Source organism: Hylobates moloch, unplaced genomic scaffold (genome assembly GCF_009828535.3).
Source record: "Hylobates moloch isolate HMO894 unplaced genomic scaffold, HMol_V3 SCAFFOLD_1, whole genome shotgun sequence".
Taxonomy (NCBI): Eukaryota; Metazoa; Chordata; class Mammalia; order Primates; family Hylobatidae; genus Hylobates; species Hylobates moloch.
In genome coordinates this window covers 219558419-219586021 of record NW_026652276.1, presented here as the reverse complement: position 1 = coordinate 219586021, position 27603 = coordinate 219558419, and the positions used below count along the sequence as shown (strand labels likewise).

The window sequence follows — 27603 nt, the reverse complement described above, 5'->3', positions numbered from 1 at the left end:
CACATGAAAAAATGCTCATCATCACTGGCCATCAGAGAAATGCAAATCAAAACTAAAATGTGATACCATCTCACACCAGTTAGAATGGCGATCATTAAAAAGTCAGGAAACAACAGGTGCTGGAGAGGATGTGGAGAAATAGGAACATTTTTACACTGTTGGTGGGACTGTAAACTAGTTCAACCATTGTGGAAGTCGGTGTGGCGATTCTTCAGGGATCTAGAACTAGAAATACCATTTGACCCAGCCATCCCATTACAGGGTATATACCCAAAGGATTATAAATCATGCTGCTATAAAGACACATGCACACATATTTATTCCAGCACTAGACTTGGAACCAACCCAAATGTCCATCAGTGATAGACTGGATTAAGAAAATGTGGCACATATACACGATGGAATACTATGCAGCCATAAAAAAGGATGGGTTCATGTCCTTTGTAGGGACACGGATGAAACTGGAAATCATCATTCTCAGAAAACTATCGCAAGGACAAAAAACCAAACACCGCATGTTCTCACTCATAAGTGGGAATTGAACAATGAGAACACTTGGACACAGGAAGGGGAACATCACACACCGGCGCCTGTTGTGGGGTTGGGGGGGGGAGGGATAGCATTAGGAGATATACCTAATGTAAACGATGAGTTGATGGGTACAGCACACCAACATGGCACATGTATACATATGTAACAAACCTGCACGTTGTGCACATGTACCCTAGAACTTAAAGTAAAAAAAATTAGCTAGGAGTGGCAGCACACGCCTTGTAGTCCCAGCTTCTCAGTCAGGAGGATCGCTTGTAGTCTCAGTTTCCCAGGAGTTTGAGGCTGCAGTGAGCCAAGGCTATACCACTACACTCGAGCCTGTGTGACAGACTGAGACCTTGTCTCTAAAAAGTAAAATAAGAAAATTCACTAGAGTGAGACTTCATCTCTACAAAAATAAAGAATTAGTCAGGTGCGGTTGCACAGCTACTCAGCAGACTGAGGTGGGAAGATTGCTTGAGCCCTGGAGGTCAAGGCTGCAGTGGAAACACCACTGCATTCAAGCTTGGACAACAAAGTAAAACACTGTCTCCAAAAAAACAAAGGGGGGGTGAGGTGGGTAGCTAATACCTGTAATCTCAGTACTTTGGGAGGCTGAGGCAGACAGACTGCCTGAGCCCAGGTGTTCAAGACCAGCCTGAGCCAACGTGTCAAAACCCCCCCTCTTAAAAAAGAAAAAAAATTAGCCGGGCATGGTGGCATACACTTGTAGTCCTAATTACTTGAGAGGCTGCAATGAGAAGATCACCTGAGACCAGGAGGTGGAGGCTGTGGTGAGCCGTGATTCACCCTTTGCACTTCCATCTGGGCAACAGAGTGAGACCCTGTCTCAAAATAATTTTCTTTTTAATTTTAAGAATGAATCTGGTCATCAGTAGATATATACTAACCAGGTTGATTCCTACAGATGTGCAAGTCTGGTCATCTTCTTTGTAAAATTCTTCAAGTGATTCTAATGTACAGTCAAGTTTGAAAACACAGACATAGTAATGTACGCACTACTAATATCTGGGAAAGCAAATCAAAGTGATATTTGATTTTAAGCAGTTTTGGAAACTTAAAATTCTACTTAAATGTTTCTTTTTTTTAAAGTCACAGACCTTGAACAAATAGTTACTATAAATGGGGTCTGATTCTTCCTGCCCAGAATACTTCCTCACTAAATAACTACGTTTCCAAAAGAACAGAGAATTATTTTAGTCTTTGTTTCCTGTACAGCTGATAATACATAGAAATGACCATGCTTTCCCAGAAGGGATAGAACTTTCTTACAGAAACCTTTTAATTTGGTAAATTATGATATAAAAAGGATGATCTAAATTGTTTCTAGAAGTCTTATTTTTCCTTAAATCTTCAAACATTAGGATTCTTTTCTCATTTGCTTCTTTACTGTATCAATATGCTTTCTATGTCAACATACTAAAAGAATACCTAAAAATCATGCAATTAATATTATACATTAATGTACCATGTAGGTGTTATAACCTTATATTATTTGAAGTCAAACACCAAGTTTGGATCTTGACCTTCATGAGTTTTAAAAAGCTGAGGAAGATGGTAATGTTTTTCTTACCTGCAGTGAGAAACAACTAAGTGCCTTGGGCATATCTCCCTAAGTGCTGCTCTCGCAATTACAATTACAAAATGTTGAGGGCAGGGCTAGCCATGTTCTTTTACCTAACTTCTCACAGGGTTAAATACACGTATTTGAGAACTAAATCGAACAGTGTATCTTTCTAGAAAATTTTGCTCCACTAAACCGCCTTGGTGATGCAAAGTTTTCATTTCAGTGCATCTCGAAAATAACTCATCTGTTTAACATTCAGAGATCCTCCTACGAGCAAGGCATTATAATTTGTGCTATAAAGAAAACAATCAGTCATCAGACATTCATAGCATATTATAAAGCTTTAAATTGTCAGCTACAATACAAAACCCAGCAAAGGAAAACTTGGGAGTGGGAAAAAAAATTATTAAATCACAAATGAAACAATTATATAAAAAGCACTAGGATTTCTACTTCATAGTACTTTAGGAAATACTATGTTGAATCAATAAACTATCCCATGGGCAGTCACTTACCTCTAACTGATGCAGTAGAGCTTTTCCTTTTTTATTTATTTCTACCATCAATGTAAATATAGCAACTTTAATATCCTGTTCCACCTGCTTTTGATTTTGATTTACTTCAATAATTCTGAAAATTAAAAGGGGGAAAAATATAAGGCAGATTTTTTGTATAATATTTAAAATTGATGTTTTAATGTCTAAATTAGACCAAAATGTTTTCAGCCCTTAGAAGGTCTGCTATTTCTGAGTCCTTCACTTTAACTTGACTGTCTTGAAGATAAGACAGCAGAAATATAATTCTTCTGAAAGATATCAACACTCAGTCTTAAAATTAAGTCTTGAATCTTAAAAACATATATAAAATTAGAAGAGAATAAGTACATTTTAAGAATATGGTTTGGAAAAATTATGACAAGATGTGGGAAAATCAATGCTCTATCTGAAAGGATGGGGGTGGGATGGACTAAAAAGGATTTATAAACTATGATGATTCTGAACAAGTTCTACTATATTAATTGCAACCAAAAGGTAGAAAAGTGTACATGTGACATTCTTTTCTTAGTAATCTTTTTTTTTTTTTTTTTTTTGAGATGGAGTCTCGCTCTGTCGCCCAGGCTGGAGTGCAGTGGTGCAATCTCGGCTCACCACAAGCTCCGCCTCCCGGGTTCACGCCATTCTCCTGCCTCAGCCTCCCAAGTAGCTGGGACTACAGGCGCCTGCTACCACACCCGGCTAATATTTTGTATTTTTAGTAGAGACGGGGTTTCACCGTGTTAGCCAGGATGGGCTCGATCTCCTGACCTCGTGATCCACCTGCCTCGGCCTCCCAAAGTGCTGGGATTACAAGCGTGAGCCACCGCGCCCGGCCTTTTCTTAGTCATCTTAACTGCTACAGTATTCATACACCTAAATAGAAAAAGACAAAAATAGTAGTTTGCTACTTAACCCATTCTTCGCAAAATTAGCAGCCAAATAACTATGTTTTATCAACCACATACTTCTCTTGAGGTGGGAAATTAAAGAAAAAAAAGAAAAAAAATTAAAAAGAAAAAAGCAAGTTTGAAAAACAAGCTTTCCTGTATTAGGCTGACTTATCCCAGAGGCAGATACAGGCACAGCCCAGACCCAGGGAAGTCTTGATAATATTATCTAAGAAGCTAGGGCTCAAAGGAATGTGCTCTGAAGACTCTCCCAGCACTCCCCCAACATGGGGAGAAGAAAAAAACAAATTTTCTTTATTTTCCTTTCTCCTATGGTATGAGTAAACTTATGAGTTTATAGATTCCCGTTTTCTATAACTAGTTACTTCAAGCATTGTTTTATCTAAGCAGCTCAGCGAAGGTCATGAGACATGCCTGGGTGGGCCTGGATTATAGCCATCTAGACGCCACAGTGAAGGTTATGAGATAAGCCAGTGCAAGGCACTAGAGCAAGCCTAGATAACAGCCATCTAGGCCGCATAGTAAGAGTCATATGTAAGCCTGAGTTATGAATCTGTCAAAGTATGATTAACTGCCTTTGTTCTGCTTCTGTACCTGATGCTTCAGGCCACTGTAAGCTTGTTTCAAGCTAGCCCATCCCCTTTTAGAAGTGTGTATAAAAGCCAAGTCTGGTCTTTGTTCTAGGCCCAGTCTTTGTTCTAGGCCTGGTCTTTGGATGTTAATCCGCTGGGTCTGAGTGCACTCAATAAAATCCTCCTGTTCCACCTACTGGTCTCTCCAGTCTCCTGATTCCCGCAACACTCTTACAGAAAGAAAAACATAGGGTACCACACCAGAATATCTTATAGAAAATAACAGCGTATCCACCAAAGTTTGTGAGATTAAATTAAAAGCTTCATTTTTTCTGTAAGCTGCTCCCATAGGTACCCTCCAAAACTTAAGACCAAACTGGCAGAGACTTTATTTCCTGCTGGAAATTCTTCAAGATAATTGTTTGACATCAACATTACTACAGGATCAAGGGAACCAGATAAGCCTGAGAAGCCACTAATCTCAAAAAACTCATGTAAATATTCATGATGGTAGAATAAGATGAATAAGGGAAAAACAGTGTCATGGGGGCAAATGTATAAAAATGACTACCAGTTACTCTAACAAATGTACCCTTTTATAATCAGATAGGCCATGAAAGTGAAGTACTAGCAAATGAGAAAAACACAATGGAACAGAATAATAATCCCACACATATATATGGTCTATAAAGGTGTTGAAAAACAATTCAACAGATAAATAGCTTTTTCAACAAATGATAGTGGAAAAAATTGACAGTGGTACGTTAAAAAAAAATGTAAACTTTGACCATAACTCAAACCATATACTCAGTGAAACAGTAAGAAAAAAGTCAAAGGGATAAATTTCATTAAGGGCAGATGTTTAATTTAAAATTAATTATTTTACAATTGCTACCTTTTGCCACTAGATGGTAGAAATGCCTATAATTATCTCCATTCATTCAATAAATATTCATTACAAATTTTCAATTACTCAGAATAAAAAAATTTTAAACCCACCAATTATTCTACTTGGCAAAATATACTATTCTGATTAGAATATGGTAAATAAAGGAAATAGTATTTCATTAACTATAGTTGTGTCAAAGAGAAAAGTAAAAACAGGGCCAGGTATGGTGGCTCATGCCTGTAATCCCAGCGCTTTGGGAGGCTGAGGTGGCAGATCACCTGAGGTCACTAGTTCGAGACCAGACTGGCCAATATGGTGAAACCCCATCTCTACTAAAGATATAAAAATTAGCTGGGCACAGTGGTGGGCACCTGTAATCCCAGCTACCCAGGAGGCAGAGGTTGCAGTGAGCTGAGATCACACCCCTGCACTCCAGCTTAAGTGACAGAGTGAGATTCCGTCTCAAAAAAAAAAAAAAAAAAAAAGGTAAAAACAAATGAGAGCTGATAACGAGAAAAACTAAAAGATACACAACATAATGCATAATAATAAATAGATATAAGAATGATGCTGGGGCATCAAGAAATGGTAAAACTATGTTTAAAAATCTCTTTTAAGGAAATCAGGTAATACAGGGATTTAATTACCTTAAAAAAATCCCCAAATGCTCCACCCCCAGCTACGTTCCAAAATGGTAATAATAGATTGTGATGACTGCCTTAAAGGCTGACACAATTTATACATAGAAAAACATTTAAATTCTCTGTGAGGTCTCTTTTACTCTGGCTCATTCTAATAAACATTTCTTGACTTATTTAGGCAGTGACATTTCTTTTGTGGGCAAAACAACAGAAGAGGTCATGGGATTTCATAGGTGTGTAAATTAAATGTCAGTATGTGCCCTAAATGGGATTTTAAAAAGGGGTTAGACAACACCTCCAGCTGCCCCCGCTCCACGGAGGTTAGTGGTTCTCCCTAATCACTGATGTCTAAGACTTTGGACAGTTGATGATTTTCTTACTAGGACAAAAGGCATAACAAGTAATTGTGTAAGTAAGCATTTTATCAGACAAGAAGTAGAAAGTGTGTGAACAGTTTAACAATCCCTGTATCTTAGTGTCTTAAAATTTCCACCTGTTGGCAGTTTTAAAAAATCGCAGCATAAGGCAGGCATCTCAAATTTCAGCAAACCTTAAAATAACAATTAAGGGTTCATTCAAGTGTTAAAATATTTTACAATACTGGCAAAAACTGGTTGGTTTTGCATTTAAATTTTGGTATTTCTTTAAAATTGGAAAATAAGTGATAATAAATTATCAATACCTATTAGATAAATGAGCTATTAAAACACTAAGTGTAGTTTATTATCATATTAGTTTTGAAATTTTACAGCAGAAAAGAACGCTTTCCAACTAAGTTTCTGGGAAAGTCTTATTAATCATGTGTTACTGCAGTCATCTAATAACGTATTACTTCACTGTGAGTTAAGGAAAATTTTCTAAAAGTGAATATACTTAACAAATTATATAAAAATGATTATATAATACCATAAAATTACCTGTTTTGGATCTGATTTCCTGTGAATTTTATGTATTTTGTTTTTTCCATCAGCTTGGTGATTAGTGTATCTATGATCACTTTCTGATTCTGAAAAGCTTCTTCTATAAACTGGTATCTGAAGAAATAAGCAAATTATTTCATATAAAAGTACACAATGAGGAAAAAGTCCAAGAATAAAAAAAGACATAAAAACATAAAATAGGATTATAAAGAATTTATATAATAATCTTTTAAAACATCAAACATATCCCTAATAAGGCAAGTTTCCCCCACCTCTCAAATTATCCCTCAAGAAAGATTATGGACACATAAATACTTTGAAAGTTTGAGAACCACATGCATCCATCATTCAGTTTTATAAACTTACAGAGTTCACTTTCACTTGGTGGACTTGGCAAAAAATAGTCAATGATATATAATCAGATTTATTAACTATTTTGTAATTTCTACATTATGCAGGCCTGCTGAAAATAAACATTTTAAAAGACCACTTTTAAATAATAGGTAGCTATGTTCTAGGGGCCACAAAGATAAATCAGGATAAATACAGACAGAGAAGGGCAAAATTGTTGATGTTATGCCTTGTAATAAAACTTTAAGCAACAGTATAATAAGATACAGCACTTTAAAAAGTTTCTAATTTGAAAGTAAGGAAAGATGATTTATTTTGCCAGACTATGTTTGATAACTCAAGAGAAGTTCTAGAGAAGATAGAAAGGCAATGATATAGAAGATACATATCAAGAGTTTTATTTAAGTTTTTCTATAAAATGTACAAAATACAGTATTTCTAAATTAACAATTTTATATAACGTGATTTTAAGTGTTTACATGTAACTACATAGGGTTGCCAGTTAGAAAAAGGGGATACCCAATTAATAATTACATTGGATTTCCTTAGTATATAATCATATCTGTGAATTACAACATTTCGAATACTTTTATAGGCAACTCAAGTTTTTTTTTTACCTAGTAAACTTTTTCTTTACACTTATTTAATATAAGGTTACATGAAATGGTCAAAATAGTCACCCTTATGTTGTTCCTAATCTCAATGCAAAGACTTTCAATATTCCAATATTAAGTATGTTTTCTGCTTTCCATAAACAATCTTTATCAGGTTTAGGAAGTTCTTTTTTATTTCTAGTTTGCTAAGATGTTATATCATGAATGTATATTTAATTTTTATGGAATGTTTCTACTGCTTCTATTGAGATAGGCATATACTTTTTCCTTTATTCTTTTAATATGACCTGAAAGATTTCAGCATCAATGATTTAGGCACGTTAAATGAATTCTGTATCCCTAAGATGAGGCCAAATTGGTTGTGATTACACTGTCCCAAAATGACAATACTATGAGATTTAAGGCAAGTTTTCCCCTCCTCTCAAATCATCTGTTTCCTACTTATTTTCCGTTTCTTGGAATTTTTACATTCATTTCACAAGTAAGACTGGCCTGTAATTTTCCATTTCTATTCCTTGTCAGTTTTGGTGTAAAGGTTATGCTGGCTTCATATAACAAGTTGGAAAGAATTCATTTTTTTGCCATTCTCCATACAAGTTTGTATAAGAAGGGGGCTTTTTTTTTTTTTTTTTTTTTTTTTTTGAGATGGAGTCTTGCTCTGTCGCCCAGGCTGGAGTGCAGTGGCACCATCTCAGCTCACTGCAAGCTCCGCCTCCTGGGTTCACGCCATTCTCCTGCCTCAGCCTCCCGAGTAGCTGGTACTACACCCACCACCATGCCGGGCTAATTTTTTGTATTTTTAGTACAGACGGGGTTTCACCATGTTAGCCAGGATGGTCTCAATCTCCTGACCCTGTGATCCGCCCGCCTCGGCCTCCCCAGGTGCTGGGATTACAGGCATGAGCCACCTTGCCCACCCAAAAGGGACTATTTTTACCTTAACTATACGGTACATTCATCGGTGTCATTTGCATGTGTAATTTTCTTTGTGGGAAGGTTTTAAATTATGAATGAACATTAAAGGACTATTCTGACTTTCTATTGTATTTAGCATAAGTTTTGTTAAAAAGCTTCATTTTCTAAGAGTTTTCCAATATCATGTAAAAATTTTCATTATTATTGGCAGATATCCTTTTTATCTTTGAAAATGCATTTGAAATATGGAGTAATGCCACCTTCCTACTCCTGGTAGTGGTTATTTGGGCCTGCTCTCTCAATCACTCATACAGAGAATTGTTGATTATTTACTAGTCTTTTGAAAGACTGAATTTTTGGCTTTGACTATTTCTACACTTCTTTATTATGTTTCTTTTAAAACCCACTTACTTTGGGTTTAATTTGTTACTTTTCCTAAACTGCAATAAATGTTTAGTGAATTGACTTTATCCTTAACATATAACATATGCATTTAATAATATAAATTGTCCTCCAAATATAGCTTCAGTTATTAAAAAGAAAAACCTCAAGGCTTGATTGACTGATGTTTTCACTATCATTCAGATCAAAATGTTTTCTAACATCTACTGGAATTTCTTCTTGATGATTTAAATGTATTAAACTGCTTACTTTAAAATAATTTCAAAGCATATAGACAGCATATATCTCCTTATACAGATTAATCAATTTTTAGTTTGCCTCCTCATAGCCCTTTAACCCCTTAATAATTCAGTGTGCATTTCCTAAAAAAAGGATTTTCTTATGTGCCCATAGTACAGTTAAAAAAAAAAATGACTTTGTTACAGTACTTTAACCTATAGACTTAATTATATCATGTTTCTTAATTATATCATTTGTCTCAATGTCTTCTAAATAATTTTTTCCTTTAATCTAGAATTCCAGGATTGTCTATCAGTAGACTTTAGTTATCACAAGAATTTCATTTCCAAATATATGGTATTTTTCAATCTTTTCAAATTTAAGACTTTAGCATATGGTCAGTTAAAAATATTTTATTGTAAGAATGTATATTTTGGGGTACAGTGTTCCATAATGTCCATAAGACATTATATCAATTGTGCTATTCAATCTTATTTATCTTTTTTTTTTTTTGAGATGGAGTTTTGCTGTTGTTGCCTCGGCCAGGGTGCAATGGTGCCATTTTGGCTCACTGCAATCTCCACCTCCTGGGTTTGAGCAATTCTCCTGCCTAAGCCTCCCAAGTAGCTGGGTTTACAGGTGTGAGCCACCGCACCTGGCCCTTATTTCTCTAACTTTACTGATTTTTTAGTCTGCTTGTTTTGTCAATTATGTATGTATATATGTATGTACTTATTTGTGTGAGCCACCATGCTTGGCCCTTATTTCTCTATCTTTACTGATTTTTTAGTCTGCTTGTTTTGTTACTTACTTATTATTTTTTAGAGATAGGTCTTGCTATATTGCCCAGGCTGAATTCAAACTCCTGGGCTTCAGCCATCCTCCCACCTCAGTTTCCTGAGTAGCTAGGTAGCTAGCACTTAACAGGCACCTGCCACACTGCTCGGCTTCAATTATTGAGTAAAGTGGTAAGATTTTCCACTGTGACTATGGAGTTTTCTATTAGTTTGAAGTTCTGCCATTTTTTTGTAAGTTTATAACCTGTATAAATTTACAACTCATATCTTTTAGATGAAGAGAGTCTTTCATCCTTACAAAGTGTCCCTCTTTACCTCAAATAATGGATTTTTGTCTACTATATCATCTTGCCTTTGGTTAGTATTTATATGGTGTGTCTTTTCCCATTAAGTATTTTATACATTGAGTTTTTAGGTATTTCTCATAAAAAGAAAATAGCCTATTTTTCTATTTTCCTTCTTATCCAGTCTGAAACCTAAACATTTTGTCTGTTCACACTTAGTATAATTATAGTATATTTGTAGATCTACCAACTTACCAAGGCCTCATTATATTCTATCTGTTCTTTATTTCTTCTTCTCACTTTTTTGGCCTTTGTTTATACTGATTAACTATTCCACATCCCCACAACTCTCCACACCTTGGTAATTATATGTACTTATTATTCTTTTAGTGACTACTCTAGACATTACAAAAACAGATTTTTACATATCATCTAATATTGGTACTTTTTACTCTCTTCCTAGACTATGCACAGACCTTAGAACATAAATTCCATACCCTTTTAGCACCACCAACAAGATATTATTGTTTCCTAAGTCAACATATACCTATCGCTCCATATTCCTTTCTGTATCTCCTATTATTTTTCTTCTGCTAAGAGGTACTTTAAGTGAGAGTTTATCAGGGATATGCTCTCCCAGTTTATTTTGCCTGAAACGTTTTTCATCCACCTTCATATTTAAAGAATATGCTTAACAGGTACAGAATTTTAGATTTGAAAGTTACTTTATTTTTGCACTTTAAAAATATTACTTTCTTAATTATCCTGCTAGAGGTTTGTGCAACTTCTTAAATATGGGCTAAATGCCTTTCGTCAGCTTCTGAAAGTTCTCAGCCATTACATTCTGTCTTTGAATATTGCTTCCTTCCCATTCTCTGTACTTTCCATCCTTCTTGGACTGCAATTACATCCATATTAGATCTTCAATCTCTTCTACTTTTCATCCTCCTCTTGTTGATGATGCTTCTTTCTGGATATTTTCTTAATTTTCTTCTAGCTCATTAATTCTCGTTTCATGCTATGCCAAATCTGTTTTTAAGCCCTTCTACTGAGTTAATTTCAGTTACTGTAATTTTTAGGGTTTTCTTTCTTTTTTAAAGACGGGGTCTCATACTGTCACTTAGGCTGGAGTGCAGTAGCACTATCACTGCAGCCTTGAATTCCTGGGCTCAAGCAATCCTCCCACCTCAGTCTCCCAAGTAGCTAGGAATACAAGCACACTGTGCCCAGCTAATTTTTTGTGGGGATGCGGTCTCACTATGTTCACACTGTCTAATCTCCTAACAAACCTGGTTATTTCTAATTCTGTGAATACTGTTTTTGCAAAATTCATTATTGAGTTAAGTTGGAGGCCTAGATGTTTTGTCTTTCTAGCAAGGATTTACATTTGATTCTACCAGGAAACCTGAGGAGCCAGCGATATGATTTCACTTTAATCCAATTTTAGTTGCTGAGCTTTAGTCCCTGTGAGGAACTACTTATTAGCTAATTTATCTTTACTATAATAGTGTAGACTTTCAAGGTCCCAACTCAAGACAAGGAGACGTATTCACCGTGCATGATCCTTGCACTCTAAGCTGTGATTTCTCAGCCCTGTGAGCCTATTAAAATTACTCCTCAATCTTTAGGCAAATACCTCAAGGGGAGAAAAAGGCCCCCACCATTCTTAGCCCCAACTCCAACCCAATCCTGTCCAATAATGCTTTACTATTTTATTTGCTCTAGCATTTCATATAGACAATTTCTGTATTTTGTGCAGGTTTTCTAGTCATTCTCACTGTTGGTCCAAATCATCTAGACTGCCATTATCAGGAGCCTAGACCATCATAAGCAATTATATTTGTATCAATCCGAATCTTACTAAGTCATCTGTTGCTGACCTGAATGACGGCTGAGATCAGATTTAAAAGTAAGCTTTGCTAGGAACTATAATGAACTGGAAAAGGCATGCCTCAAATGTTGACATGAAAGTATACAGGACCCAGGGCTAGAACAGCTTCTGTTTTCTCAAAAAAGCCAGAAATCTAGATATTTAAAAAACGTAAAATCTCCCCATTTTACAATGCTGGCAACCAGTTCTATATATTTTAAAACAGTGTGTTGGCCAGTATTCTCAACTCAGGATGATTTTGCTCCATAGGACGCTGCCAATGTCTGGAGCCACATTTTGTTGTCACAACTGGGGAGGGTTAGAGGGTTGCTACTGGCAACTAGTTGGTAGAGGTCAAAGATGCTAACCATCATATAATGCACAGATCAGTCCCCAACGATAAAGAATTACCTAGCCCAAAACATCAATAGTGTCAAAATTGACAAACCCCAGTACAGGCCAGCATACTGCTGGCCAAGCAAAACCTATTTGCAGACTGCCATTTGATGAGGGTTGGCAGCAGTCCTTTAGTCCTCTAAAGCTGCATATGAATCTATATATATAACCAAAGATGCTGGTACCTATGCTCTTTATGTTCTAATAACTGACAGTCTCGACATGTCAGTTTGTCACATGTCTCACAGTACAGTTTCAGCTGCTCCTTTTTATGAAAAGGACAAAACACTGGTCGCTGGCTGGTGACACCAACTGCCTCTGCAGAAACAATGGGAGACAAAGAGAAGAAAATTAACATAATGGAATAGTAAATAATTATTAGATTGCCCATTTGAATTCACATCTATTGATATAAACACTACAGCTTCACCTATACTATACCATAACTTTCACTAAGAATTACAGATATTAAGATATCACATATTGTCAGCATTTCAGGAAAAAAGTAAATAACCTTTTCATTTTCCAAGTAGAAATTAACATTAGTTCAGAAGTAAATGAAAGAACTAAGTGTGTAGTTAAAAATATGTTTTATTGCATTAAAAAGTCTTAAGAAGACAGCCCTGGTAAATGAGCATGAACCAGCTGGATGTCTTCTATCCCAAATATGGGAGGAGATTTTTTGAAAATGCAATTTGGAAAATCAAGCCAAGCACAGCGGCCCATGCTTGTAGTCACAGCTATTCAGGAAGCTGAGTTGAGAGGATCGCTTGCTTGAGCACCAAGAGTTTGAGTCCAGCCTGGGAACACTGTGAGACCTCACAGACAGAGACAGAGAGGCAAACAAACAGATGGAAAAAGAGGGAGGGAGAAAGAAAATATAATAAAAATGCCTAAAAGGAGTAGTTAAATAACCCACTTTTGTAAAAATCCTAACAGAGGATACCCATTAACACAGAAATAATAATGTTTTCATTATTACACTCTAGTTTTCCAGTGTGGGGATAAAACTGGAAAATGTTTATGTCATAAATAAAAAAATCAGAATATGAATAAATATGGTTAAATAGTAAACCTCAGTTATCTTACTAATAATTAAAGGCAAAATCCAAACATTTCAGGAATAATCTTACCTCCAGAGATAATTACTATTAATAACCTGGCGTGCACTCCTCTGGTTGTTTTTCTAAGTATGGAAGTACATATGGTGCAGTGTAGTGTTACATTTTATAAAACAATAAATGGTAGTACCTATATTGTCTTTTAAAGATGTTTTTTTCTCACTTAACTCTACCTTAGATGCCTTTCTGTATTAGTATATATGTCCATGTCATTCTTATTTATTAACTGTATAGTATTTCACGATATACTACTATACCACCTGCTAAGGATATTTGTAAGTTTAATGCTGAAATAAACATATGAAAATTATAAATCATTTAAATGTTTCCATAAGGTAAATTCCTCGTGGTAGAATTGTTAAGTCAAAGGGTAATTCATACAGAAAAAAGCTAAATAATTGTGCCAATTTGTACTCCAACCAATGTAGAGTGGCTATTAACCGTATTAACAGGGGGAACTCTCAAAATTTTTCATCTTTGACAATTTAATAAATGCAAGAGAAAGTAAGAGAAAGAGAGAAGACACATACTTTACTTAGAATGCATTTCTTTAATAACTGAAATGAAACAACGTTCAGTAATCAGCCATTTGCATTTCTTTTTTTTTTATAATGCACAAATCAGTCCCCAACAATAAAGAATTATCTAGCACAAAATGTCAATAGTGTCAAAATTGACAAACCAGTATGCTGGCCTATACCAGGCGTGGTGGCTCACATCTGTAATCCCAGCACTTTGGGAGCCCAAGGCGGGTGGCTCACTTGAGATCAGGAGTTCGAGACCAGCCTGGCCAACATGCTGAAACCCCGTCTCTACTAAAAATACAAAAATTAGCCAGGCATGGTTGTACAGGGATTACATAATCCCAGCCACTTGAAAGGCTGAAGCAGGAGAATCGCTTGAACCCAGGAGGTGGTGCTTGCAGTGAGCCGAGATCGCACCACTGCACTCCAGTCTGGGTCATGGAGTGAGATTCTGTCTAAAAAAACAAAACAAACAAACAAAAAAATACACAAAAAAACCCTAAGGTAACCTGAGAGGAATTACAGATAAAATTAATGAACTAAAAAATATAAAACTGATAATTAGATAAATACAAGAACTATTTCCGAAGATACAAATATATAAACATGTAGAATTCAGAATGAAAATAACCAGATAGAGAAAAATCGGCAATATATCACAAGAATATTAAAAGCCCAACACATCAAGATGAAATATGGAATTAACTCCAGCAATGCAAAGATGGTTCATTCTTTTTTTTTTTTTTTGAGACAGGATCTCACGCTGTCGCGCAGGTGGAGTGTAATGGTAATGATCACAGGTCACTGCAGCCTCGAGCTCCCTGGTTCAAGTGGTCCTCCCACCATCTCACCTCCCAGGTTGTTGGGATTACAGGCATGTAACTATCACACCCAGCTAATTTTTTTTTGTAGATAGGGTTTCACCATGTTGCCAAGGCTGGTCTAGAACTCCTGGGCTCAGGCAATCGTCCCACTTCGGCCTCCCAAAGTGCTGGGATTACACCAAGTCTTTCACTAGTCTCAAAAAAAAAAAAAAAGTTTTGCTACGTTTTGAAACATGCTATTACATGGATGAATCATTAAAATATTATGCTAAGTAAAATAAGTTAGATATCAAAAAACAAATACCATGTGATTCCACTTGTGTGAAGTATTTAGAATCAGCAAATTTATAGAGACAGAAAATAAAGGCTGGGTGCAGTGGTTCGCGCTTGTAATCCCAGCAGTTTGGGAGGCCAAGGACCTCCACTTGAGGTCAGGAGTTCGAGACCAGCCTGGCCAACATGGTAAAACCCCGGGTCTACTAAAAATACAAAATTCAGCCATGCATGGTGGCGCACACCTGTAATCCCAGTTACAGGCAGGAGAATAGCATGAACCCAGGTGGCAGAGGTTGCAGTGAGCTGAGATCGTGCCACTGCACTACAGCTAGCCTGGGTGACAAAGCAAGCCTCAGTCTCAACAAAAAGAAAATAGGTTAGAAGTTACTGGGAGCTAGGGGAAGAAAATTGGAGTTGTTATTATTATTATTATTATTTTTTTTTTTTTGAGACGGAGTCTTGCTCTGTTGCCCAGGCTGGAGTGCAGTGGCGCAATCTCGGCTCACTGCAAGCTCTGCCTCCCGGGTTCACGCCATTCTCCTGCCTCAGCCTCCTGAGTAGCTGGGACTACAGGCGCCCACCACCACGCCTGGCTAATTTTTTTGTATGTTTTTAGTAGAGACGGGGTTTCAACGTGTTAGCCAGGATGGTCTCGATCTCCTGATCTCATGATCCACCTGCCTCAGCCTCCCAAAGTGCTAGGATTAGAGCGTGAGCCACCGCGCCCAGCCAGAAAATTGAAGTTATTACTTAAAGGGTACAAAGATGATGATTGGGGTGATAAAAAAGTTTTGAAAATAGTAGTGGTGGTTGCATAATGTGTAAATGTAATAAATACCACTGAATTGTACATTTAATAGTTAAAATGACAAATTTTATGTTGCATGTATTTTACCAAAATAAAAAACATATGAGTGAACTGTACATTAAAAACAAGACAATAATAATTACATAAAACTAGAAATAATAATTACATAAAAAAGCCTCTGGCTATCCACATATCAGACAAATATCATGATACAGGTTTACAACAAGAATATCAAAAGGAAAAGAGTTGTAAAATATTTAAGCCCACTCTTTGTTACCTTAGAGATAAAAGAAAAATAAGAAAAAGCAATTTTTTTCTCCATTTATTCTATATTCACACCAATTGAAGACATTTATAGAAGCAGGAGGACAGGCAGTATGAATGTAAAACAGGGTTCTATATCTATTTGTACTTTCCAACATTTGTAAGTACTTAAATCTCGATAATACAAACCTCTTTTACTTAAAAGAGTGTTATTTAATACTTATCAAAACAATGTGTCAAAACAAGTCAATACAGGAAGGAAGAAAAGACGGGGAAAGACAGAAAGAAAAAAATGAAAGGAACTCATTTATTACCTGGAGATACTTCCTCTTTCTGTCTGACAGTGTGGTCTTTTGTGAACTTTACCCTCTGATGAGCTCTGATACACGTCTTGCAGAGCCATTCAACACACTCTACACAAAACCCATTAGCTTCTGCGTTGTCCTCACAGCTTGTACACACCTGACAATAAAAGAACCATGGCACGTGAATTTTTGAGAAAATGAAAAGGTGGTCCTATCACAAGCTATACATACATGATACACCAATCATACTGGGCTAAATCAGTTAGCCTAATGGTGTTGGGAAATTTTAAACTGACCTTGTGTGTTACATTATACACATAAGAAATGAAAATACTGTGAAGAGACAAGAATATAAGTACATTTTCTCCTTAATTTAGCATCCCAAATATTTCAACTAGGTATTTCCCAAACATTATGCTAGGTGTGAGAACAGAACAGTCAGGAAAAGCAAACTAGGTCGCTGCCCTTATGATAACTACAGTCTTGTAGATAGTGCAGGTTCAAATCCCAGTTCCCTCACTTACTAGCTCAGTGGTCTTGGGCAGGTTACATAGAGTACTCATCTTTAATATGAGGATAATAATACAGATATTACTGAGTAGTTGTGAAGATTAAATGTGAGGCAGATGTACATTATTAGAATAAGCACATCAATATGTAACTACAAACTGAGAATTACCATAAAGGAAATCTATGGAAAGTTGTAAGAGCATAATGATGAAGAAATGGATCTCATTTTAGTGGGGTTGGAAGGCTGGGGAAAGCATGAGGAGGGATTACCCAGTGAAGGCTTTTACTTCTAGGAAGAGAGAACAGCATGTACAAAAAGTCCTAAGCAAGAAGAGCAGGCAGGTTCAAAGAACTGAACGAAGGTAAGTATGACTGAAGTGGTGCAATTGAGGGGAAGACTGGTAAGAGAAGCTAGGACAAGAGACAGGGGCCAGATTAAGCAGAGTCACAAGGCAATTTTGGTGTTTGTCCAAATAAGTCTATTAAAAGCTTTTAATAAAGTGACACGGCCAGATTTGCATTTTTATGTCACAATGGCTACAATGTAGAGAACAAATGAGAAAAGGAGCAAGTGTTTCTGTATAATGACAAGCTAGGAGGATTTTTCAGTGGCTTTGGTGAGGGTTGCTGGAAGTGGAATGTGGAGATGAGAACAGGTTTGACAGTAAAATTTTTTTCCACTTCACTCAGTAATTGACACTAACCAAATTCCAAATACCTGATATGTCCATAAATCAAAATCTACCTTTTATCTGCTCTTATCATCTTCAATCTTTCTAACATCACTTGATATCAGTGACTCCTGCTTCCTAGAAATCATGTGAATTCCTTAATAGTTACTAATCCTCCTATCTCATCTGATTGTCACTGTGGACCCCACCCTTCCTCCTCTAATTCTGTAGTTTTTGATTATAGGGATTGATCGCATCTACTTCCTTAGCCTCACACAGCATCTCTAAAAGGATGTAATCTAAAATTTAATCTCCACAGTAAGCTATAAAAAGAAATAAGTAATTTCTATTTACACTGCTCAGGAGAGATTGCTAGTATATAAAGTAAAATAAAACAGGAAAAGTGTGTGTGTAATGCTGCTGCTTATTCAAGAAAGATGGTAATATGGTTTGGATCTGTGTGCCTGCCCAAATCTCATGCCGAACTGTAATCCCCAATGTTGGAGGTGGGGCCTGCTGGGAGGTAGGTGGATCATGGGGCTGATTTCCCCCTTGGTGCTGTTCTCATGATAGTGACTGAGTTCTCACGAGATCTAGTTGTTTAAGTGTGTGGCGCCTCCCGCCTCTCTTTTTTTGCTCCTGCTCCAGCCATGTGGACGAGCCTGCTCTCTTCACCTTCTGCCATGATTGTAAGCTGAGCAGATGCCAGCATCATGCTTCCTGTACAGCCTGAAGAACCATGGGCCGATTAAACCTCTTTTAAGTTACCCAATCTCAGATATTTCTTTATAGCAATGTAAGACCAGACTGATACAGAAAATTGGTACTGAGGAGTGGGGCACTGCTATAAAGGTACCTTAAAATGTGGAAGCAGCGTTGGAACTGGGTAATGGGCAGAATTTCAAACAGTTTGGAGGGCACAGAAGAAGGCAGGAAGGTGAGAAAAATTTTGGAACTTCCTAGAGATTTGTTAAATTGTTGGAACCAAAATGCTGATAGTAACATGACAATGAAGTCCAGGCTGAGGAGGTCACAGATGGAAATAAACTTATTGGGAAATGGAGCAAAGGTCACTTTTGTTACACCTTGGCAAAGAGCTTGGTTGGACTGTGCCCCTGCTTTAGGGATCTGTGGAACTCTGAATTTGAGTGATTATTTAGAGTATCTCGTGGATGAAATTTCTAAGCAGCAATGTTCAAGTGATCTGGCTGCTTCTAACAACCTATGCTCATATGTATGAGCAAATAAGTGACCTGAAGTTGGAACTTAGATATTTCAAAGGGAAGCAGAGCATAAAAGTTTGGAAAGTTTGCAGCCTGGCACCATGTGGTAGAAAAGAAAAGCCCATTTTCAAGGGAGGAATTCAAGCAGGCTGCAGAAACTGGGGGTAGGGGGAAGGCCTTGAAGGCATTTCAGAGACATTCTGAGCAGCCACTCTTGTCACAGGCCCAGAGGCCTAGAAGGACTGAATGGTTTTACAGGCCAGGCCAGGCTCAGGGGCTCACTCCCCTGAGAAGCCTCAGGACACTGCTCCCTGTGTCCCAGCCTCTCCAGTTCCAGCCATGGCTCAAAGAGGTCCAGATACAGCTCAGGCCGCTGCTTCACAGGGTGCAAGGCATAAGCCTTGGCAGCTTCCACATGCTGTTAAGCCTGCAAGTACACAGAATGCAAGAGGTGAGATTTGGGAGCCTCTCTCTGCCTAGATTTCAGAAGACTTATAGAAAGGCCTGGATGTCCAAGCAGAAGCCTGCTGCAGGGGCAAAGCCTTCACAGAGAACCTCTACTCGGGCAGTACAGAGGAGAAATGTGGGGCTGGAGCACCCAAAGTCCCCACTGGGGCCCTCCCAAGTGAGCTGTGAGAAGAGTGCCACTGCCCTCTAGAACCCAGGATGGTAGATCCACCAGCAGCTTGCACCTTTAGTCTGGAAAAGTCAGACACTCAATGTCAACCCATGAGAGCAGCCTATGAGAGCAGCTGTGGGGGGCTGAACCCTGCAAAGCCACAGGGGTAGGTACAGCTGCCCAAGGCTTTGGGAGCCCACCCCTAGTACCAGTGTGTCCTGGATGAGAGATGTGAAGTCAAAGGGGATTATTTTGGAGCTTTAAGATTTAATGACTGCGCTGCTGGGTTTTGGACTTGCACAAGGCCTGCAGCCCCTTTCTTTTGGCTGATTTCTCCATTTTGGAATGGGAGTATTTACCCAATGCCTATACCTACACTGTATCTTGGAAGTAACATGTTTTTGACTTTACAGGCTCATAGGGAGAAAAGACTTGCCTTGTCCTTCTCATCTCAAATATGAGACTTAGGACTTTTTGAGAGTTAATGCTGAAATGTTTAAGACTCTGGGGGACTGTTGGGAGGCATGATTGTGTTTTGAAATGTGAGAAGGACATTACATTTGGGAGGGGCTGGGGTGGAATGATATGGTTTGAATCTGTGTCCCTGACCAAATTTCATGTAGAATTGTAATCCCCAATGTTGGAGGTGGGACCCGATGGGAGGTGACTGGATCATGGGGGTGGATATCCTCCTTGGTGCTGTTCTCATAGTATTGAGTTCACATGGAGATGTGTTCATTTACAAGTGCGTGGCATGGCCAGGCGTGGTGGCTCACACATGTAATCCCAGCACTTTGGGAGGCTGAGGTGGGCAGATTACCAGAGGTCAGGAGTTCGAGACCAGTTTGGCTAACATGGTGAAACCCCGTTTCTACTAAAAATACAAAAAATTAGCTGGACATGGTGGTGCACACCTGTAATCCCAGCTACTCAGGAGCCTGAGGCAGGAGAATCGCTTGAACCTGGGAGGCAGAGGTTGCAGTGAGCCGAGACTAGCCATTGCACTCCTGCTTGGGCAACAAGAGTAAAACTCCATCTCAAAAAAAAAAAGAAAGAAAGAAAGAAAGAAAAAAGCGTGTGGCACCTCCCACCCTCTTTTGGCTCCTGCTCCGGCCACATGTAAGACAAGCCTGCTGCCCCTTCACCTTCCACCATGATTGTAAGTTTCCTGAGGCCTCCCCAGAAGCTGAGCAGATGCCAGCAACAGGCTTCCTGTACAGCCAGTGAAACCGTGAGCCAATTAAACCTCTTTTCTTTATAAATTACCCAGTCTCAGGTATTTCTTTATAGCAATGCAAAAATAGAGTGATACAGATGGGATGGAGTGGGATGATTTATTTTTAAATTTGTACATTAATATAATATTTAAAAAGGAAGGATAATCCATAAAGGACATTAAATAGTTACCTATAAGGTTGGGAAGAAATAAGGTAGACGGGTAGACAAGACAGGGATAGAAGTTTATAGATTTTATTTTCAAACAACATGAATGTTTTACATGTAGTTATATAATATTTTAAAAATTTAAATTCCTAAATGTCAAAAGCAAAATTTAATAAATGAACCTGCCTAATCAAGTGGGTGACTGAACTGCACAGAGTAGATTTATTTATTTCAGGTAACTTTAAAACATGATTTGATTGGCTGGGCACAGTGGCTCACATCTGTAATCCTAGCACTTTGGGAGGCCAAGGCAGGTGGAATGCCTGAGCTCAGGAGTTCGAGACCAGCCTGGGCAACATGGTGAAACTCCGTCTCTACTAAAATAATATAAAAAATTAGCCGGATGTGGCGGTGTGCGCCTGTAGTCCCAGCTACTCTGGAGGCTGAGGCAGAAGAATTACTTGAACCTGAGAGGTGGAGGTTGCAGTGAGCCAAGATCGCACCACTGCATTCCAGCCTGGGCAACAGAGTGAGACCCCTTCTCTTTTAAAAAAAAAAAAAAAAAAACCAACATGATTTGATTGAATATCTCCAGTGCATACATATAACTGCTGTCTTTCTTGCTTTCTGTTTTGATACAAACATTCTACAACTTCTATTTTCAGCTCCAACTCCACTCTACTATAAACTCTTATTCTGCAAGCAACATTTATGCTTTACAAGCTGGTTTCACATTCGAGTCTGACATCATGCTGGAGGGAGAACACGATGTCAGAAGAAGGCACTTGATTCTCATAGTCGGCTTCCTCTTTTCTTCCTATCTGCATGTAACTTCTGTGAGCATCACACTAGTGATGCTGCTTCATCCCAGGTGCAGCAGTTCCTTCCTACAATGGAGCTAGGTCTAGTTTGCAGTTTTCCAATATTTGTAGAACCAGCTTTACTGTAATCCACTTCAGAGATGCCAGCACCACTACTTCTGCTCATCAGAAGTCTGAGTCCCAAGCCAAACACCCAGACCCCATCACCAGCCAAGACGCACTTCCTTCTCAGGTGTTTAAGTTCCATGAGGCCCTTCCTCTGAGCTTTTAATAAGTCCATCCTTTTGCATTTGTTCCCTCAGCTGCTTCTCGAAGTTGCTACCTCTGTGATACTTTAAGAATTGTATTTGTATCTTTTCAGAAAATCTTGTATCTAGTCTATATATTTTTTTCTTTTCTTTTTCCTTTTTTTTTGAGACAGAGTTTCACTCTGTCATCCAGGCTGGAGTGCTGTGGTGCAATCTTGGCTCACTACAACCCCCGCCTCTGGGTTCAAGCAATTTTCCTGCCTCACCCTCCCAAGTAGCTGGGATTACAGGCAGGTGCCACCATGCCTGGCTAATTTTTTTGTATTTTTAGTAGAGACAGGCTTTCACCATATTGGGTCAGGCTGGTCTCGAACTCCTAATCTTGTGATCCGCCTGTCTCAGCCTCACAAAGTATTGGGATTACAGGCATAAGCCACCATGTCCAGCCTTAGAATTAAAATGATTCCTAATTGCACCAAGACTGTATTATGTATTACACATATAAATTATGCATATAATATATATTATATATATTATACATATATATAAACTTTTTTTCCTAGAGAAAACAAATTACATCAATGCAATTAAGAACCAACATTCCGGCTGGGTGCAGTGGCTCACGCCTGTAACCCCAGCACTTCGGGAGGCTGAGGAGGGTGGATAACTTGATTTTAGGAGTTTGAGACCAGCCTGGCCAACATGGTGAAACCCCACTCTGCTAAAAATACAAAAATTAGCAGGGCATGGTGGTGAACACCTGTAATCCCAGCTACTAGGGAGGCTGAGGTAGGAGAATAGCTTGAACCCAGGAGGCGGAGGTTGCAGTGAGCTGAGATCACGCTACTGCACTCCAGCCTGGGTGACAGAGTGAGATTCTGTCTCAAAAACAAACAAACAAAAAGTCAATATAGGCTGGGGGCGCGGTGGCTCACGCCTGTAATCCCAGCACTTTGGGAGGCTGAGGCAGGTGGATCATCTGAGGTCGGCAGTTCAAGATCAGCCTGACCAACGTGGAGAAACCCCATCTCTACTAAAAATAAAAAATTAGCCGGGTGTGGTGGCGCATGCCTGTAATCCCAGCTACTCGAGAGACGGAGGCAGGAGAATCGCTTGAACCCAGGAGGCAGAGGTTGCGGTGAACTGAGATCATGCCATTGCACTCCAGCTTGGACAACAAGAGTGAAACTCCAACTCAAAAAAAAAAAAAAAGTCAATATATACTTATACTTTCTTTTATAAATAAAGTCTCTGCCAGGCATGGTGACTCGCGCCTGTAATCCCAGTGCTTTGGGAGGCAGAGGCGGGCAGATCACAAGGTCAGGAGTTTGAGACCAGCCTGGCCAACATGGTGAAACCCCGTCTCTACTAAAAATACAAAAAATTAGCTAGGTGTAGTGGCACAAGCCTGTAGTCCCAGCTACTCGAGAGGCTGAAGCAAGAAAATCGCTTGAACCTGGGAGGAGAAGGTTGCAGTGGGCTGAGATCACGCCACTGCACTCCAGCCTGGGCAACAGAGCGAGACTCCATCTCTAAATAAATAAATAAAGTCTCTGTTAGATCATTCCCTGAAAGGCCTAGATAGGTGACCAACTCAACGATGATGAGCACCCATCGTACCATACTGTGGTCTCCAAATATTATTTCCCATGAAAAGGAATCAAGGCACCTAGGAGAAATGGCTGCTTCAAGGTCTAGAACAGAAAAAACAGCAAGGGAGATAGCAATGACTACTGCAGACTGAAACAGAGGGACACACACACACACACACACACAAACACACGCGCACACACACACACTCCTATTAGTCACCTCTGAAGAATCCTAAGAAATTAACTTACTGGGCCAGGTGTGGTGGCTCACGCTTGTAATCCCAGCACTTTGGGAGGCCGAGGCGGGCGGATCACGAGGTCAGGAGATCGAGACCACAGTGAAACCCCGTCTCTACTAAAAATACAAAAAACTTAGCTGGGCATGGTGGCGGGCGCCTGTAGTCCCAGCTACTCGGAGAGGCTGAGGCAGGAGAATGGCGTGAACCCGGGAGGCGCAGCTTGCAGTGAGCCGAGATCGCGTCACTGCACTCCAGCCTGGGCGACAGAGCGAGACTCCGTCTCAAAAAAAAAAAAAAAAAGAAATTAATTTACTGCTCTAAAAATTGGCAACTAAAGGGAAGGAATCAAAATTGAACTGACCTTTCCTGGATGAACTATAGCTCAGGGTAATCAAAGAATTGATGAAGGAAGCTTTCTCTTTCTATTCCACTTAAGAAATAAAGAGGAATAATAGAATAAAAATGTCACTATTTTTCAAAGCCCTAATGAAATACGGGATCTTGGCAGTGATCATTAATGGCCATTAACATTAGAAAAAAAGAAAGACAACCAGACACCATATGCTTCCTGATGAGCATACACATGGACATACGGATCAAAGTAGTCTTATCCTTCTCCCACAATGGAACCAGAACCTAAACAAGCCACTACATTTTTATTCACAGTTTCACAAGATATATAATCAGCACGTTAAATGACTTCATGGAAATTATCAGCAAAATTCAGAATAAAGCTAACTCTATTGAATATGCCACTCAGTTTATGCAACAAAAACGTTAAATAGGAAGAAAAGGAAATCAAGAGAAGCAAAGGGGTAACTTGAGATTAATCAGGTTTGAGACAAATCAACCAAATGTAATGTGTAGGCCTTGTTGGATCCTTATAGAAACAAACCATTGTTTTAAAAAACTTATAATAATCAGATCCATTTGATTACTGCTTAGATATTTGATAATAATGAGAGATCATTTAAAAAAATTTTTTTTTTTTTTTTTTTTTTTTTAGATAGGGTCTCACTGTGTCACCCAGGCTGGGGTGCAGTGGCATGATTATGGCTCACTGCAGCCTCCATCTCCTTGAGTGCAGGTGATCCTCCAACCTCAGTCTCCCAACTAGCTGGGACTACAGGTGCACACCACCACACCCAGCTTGCTTGCTTTTCTTTCTTGTTCGTTCATTCATTCATTCATTCATTCATTCGCTCAGACAGGGTTTCACCATGTTGCCCAGGCTGGCCCTTTTATTTTTACATAGAAATTCATATGGTAGTTATGTTTACAGAAAAAATATTTTATTGAAGTACATACCAAAATATTTACAGATGAGGCCGGGCACAGTGGCTTATGCCTGTAATCCCAGCACTTTGGGAGGCTGAGGTGGGTGGATCACCTGAGGTCAGGAGCTTGCAACCAGTCTGGCGAACATGGTGAAACCCTGTCTCTACTAAAAATACAAAAATTAGCCAGGCGTGGTGGTGGGCACCTGTAATCCCAGCTACTTGGGAGATGAGGTTGCGGTGAGCCAAGACCTCGCCATTGCACTCCAGCCTGGGCAACAAGAGCAAAACTCCATCTCAAAAAAAAAAAAAAAAAAATTACAGATGAAATCATACAAATTAGGCTGGAATTAACATCAATGTAATCTAGTGGTTGGGGGTGTAGTATCAGAGTATGCACAAAACAAGAGTTGATGGCTATTGATCTACGTGATGGGTCCATGGGCGTTTGTTATGTCAACTGCTTCTTTAGCAATGCTTGAAATTATCTACAACAAAAAGTTTTTAAAATTTTTCAAAATCTCCAGCTATGAACTCTTTATAGAGCACCACTCTAACCATGGATGACACCTCTACTTTACAGTCTCACAGGCAATGCAAACTCAATCCCATTCAAAACCAATTTATTATCTCTACCTAACTCCCACCCTCTTTATCATGATCTCTGTGAAAGGCACCATCCAGGCAGAAAACATCTCTCACCTTCCACACCCAGTCAGGCATATCAAGTTCTCTCTGAGTGGTAACTTCCTTTCCTTATTGTTACCATGCTAATTCAGCTCCCACTACCTCTTGCTAAGTACTGCCTGGTTCCAATTCATCCCCCATATGACCTCTCCAGTCTCCATCCTCACCAAATGCCCCCAGCAGCACCCTATGCTCATACCACATTTCCTACCCCAACCCATGCATGCCCAGTATCAATCTTTAGGATGTCTAAATGTTGGACTGCATCTCTAGTTTAACTTCTTCCTACTATGTTTCTGTGACAGAAGCAGACTAAATAAACATAAACATACTGAAAACTAATTGATCACATGGAGGTATAAAGCAGCCTCTTAAACTTGTCCTTTGGATTAGAATCCCTTTAACTCTCATGTCCTATTATCATCATTTTATGTCATACGAATATCCTATCTGATTGACATTTATTTATGCTACTTTACATTTGAGGATTACTTATGCTACCGTATTTTTTAGTTTTCTGGATTGAGCATGCACATGTACTACTATGAGTATGACTAATGAGTATCTAGGATAGCTATAATCACATGTAAAGCAAAGTGACATGACGCAATGGAAGACGGACACAAAATCATTTGTATTTAGAAGAGAACTTTCAGAGGACTTAAGTGCTCAACACTGTAGCCTACATAAATAATTGTTTCTTTCTTTAAGGGTGGTTTCACAATTAAACAATTAGAAAGTTTATCTCCCACAGCAAGCCTGTCTGTTTTGGCCTTTGATAAGGTTCACATCAGGAAGAATTGTGGATACTTTCCAAACTACAAAAACAGGTATTTTAGTCAGTGGTAGTTATGTTCATTTGAAGTGAACCTTAAATTCCTGTAGTTCTACCAAGGACAAAAAACTAAAAATTCAACAAAAAGTACAGAAATTAACCATGTGATTACTAAAGAGTCCTGAAAAACATAGCTAATAATTGCTTTTCCCTAACCAGATTCAGTTCTTTCCCAGATCTTCTGTTCCAAGTTAAGGGAACTGCTTAAAGGAATCATCAAGGAATCAAGATCCAAAAGGAGACAAATACACTATACTTGCCACAAGCTGTAGAATTAATCTCAACATGGCTAACCCCCACGGAGTACTACAGATTATGCATGATAGATTTGACATCTATATTTAAGAACCCAACAGAGATGTGGGTTATAGAAATTAGAAAGAAAAGAAAAACACCATTAGATCTCTAAATCCAACACCTTGGACAATGCTACCAAATGAGGCTTTAGTTAGCTGGGCATGGTGGCATAAACCTGTAGTCCCAGTGACTCAGGAGGCTACAGTGGGAGAATCACTTGAGCCCAGGAGTTGGAGACTGCAGTGAGCTATGACTACATCACTGAACTCCAGACTGGGCGACAGAATGAGACCCTGTCTCAACACCAACAACAACAACAAAAACAACAACCCCCCAAAAACAAATGAAGCTTTCAAAGTAACACCATGTAGAAAAGAAGGCTTTCTTAAAAATGTAAAAACTTTACTGATCAAAGACATGGTGTCTTTCATATGTATCATTATAGAGCTTATCATTAAAATAGAAAAAAAGTGAAAAACTGAGCTTGAAATAAAACTCTCATTGTCAATACACAGTAAAAGTACAAAGAAATGAAATAATGTCAAATGTAGAATAATGGTTTCTCTGGAGGAGACTGGAATGTGGGTATGCAATCAAGAGCTTCTGGACTGTCACTGTTTCGCTGTTTTATTTCTTAAGGTGAATA

At 38.6% G+C, this 27603-nt stretch overlaps 1 protein-coding gene across 4 annotated transcripts in view; it reads right to left on the bottom strand.

The window, feature by feature from the left end:
* The window catches only part of TRIM24 (tripartite motif containing 24), a 127053-nt gene that overhangs the window by 53403 nt on the left and 46047 nt on the right, over positions 1–27603 (bottom strand). For all 4 annotated transcript variants that reach the window (XM_032761879.2, XM_032761877.2, XM_032761878.2 and 1 more), the window contains exons 3-6: positions 16565–16712; positions 12619–12751; positions 6583–6699; positions 2635–2749 (exon numbers count right to left, since the gene is read on the bottom strand). In XM_032761879.2, the coding sequence (XP_032617770.1) occupies positions 2635–2749; positions 6583–6699; positions 12619–12751; positions 16565–16712 (513 nt within the window). The remainder of the gene's footprint in view (positions 1–2634; positions 2750–6582; positions 6700–12618; positions 12752–16564; positions 16713–27603) is intronic.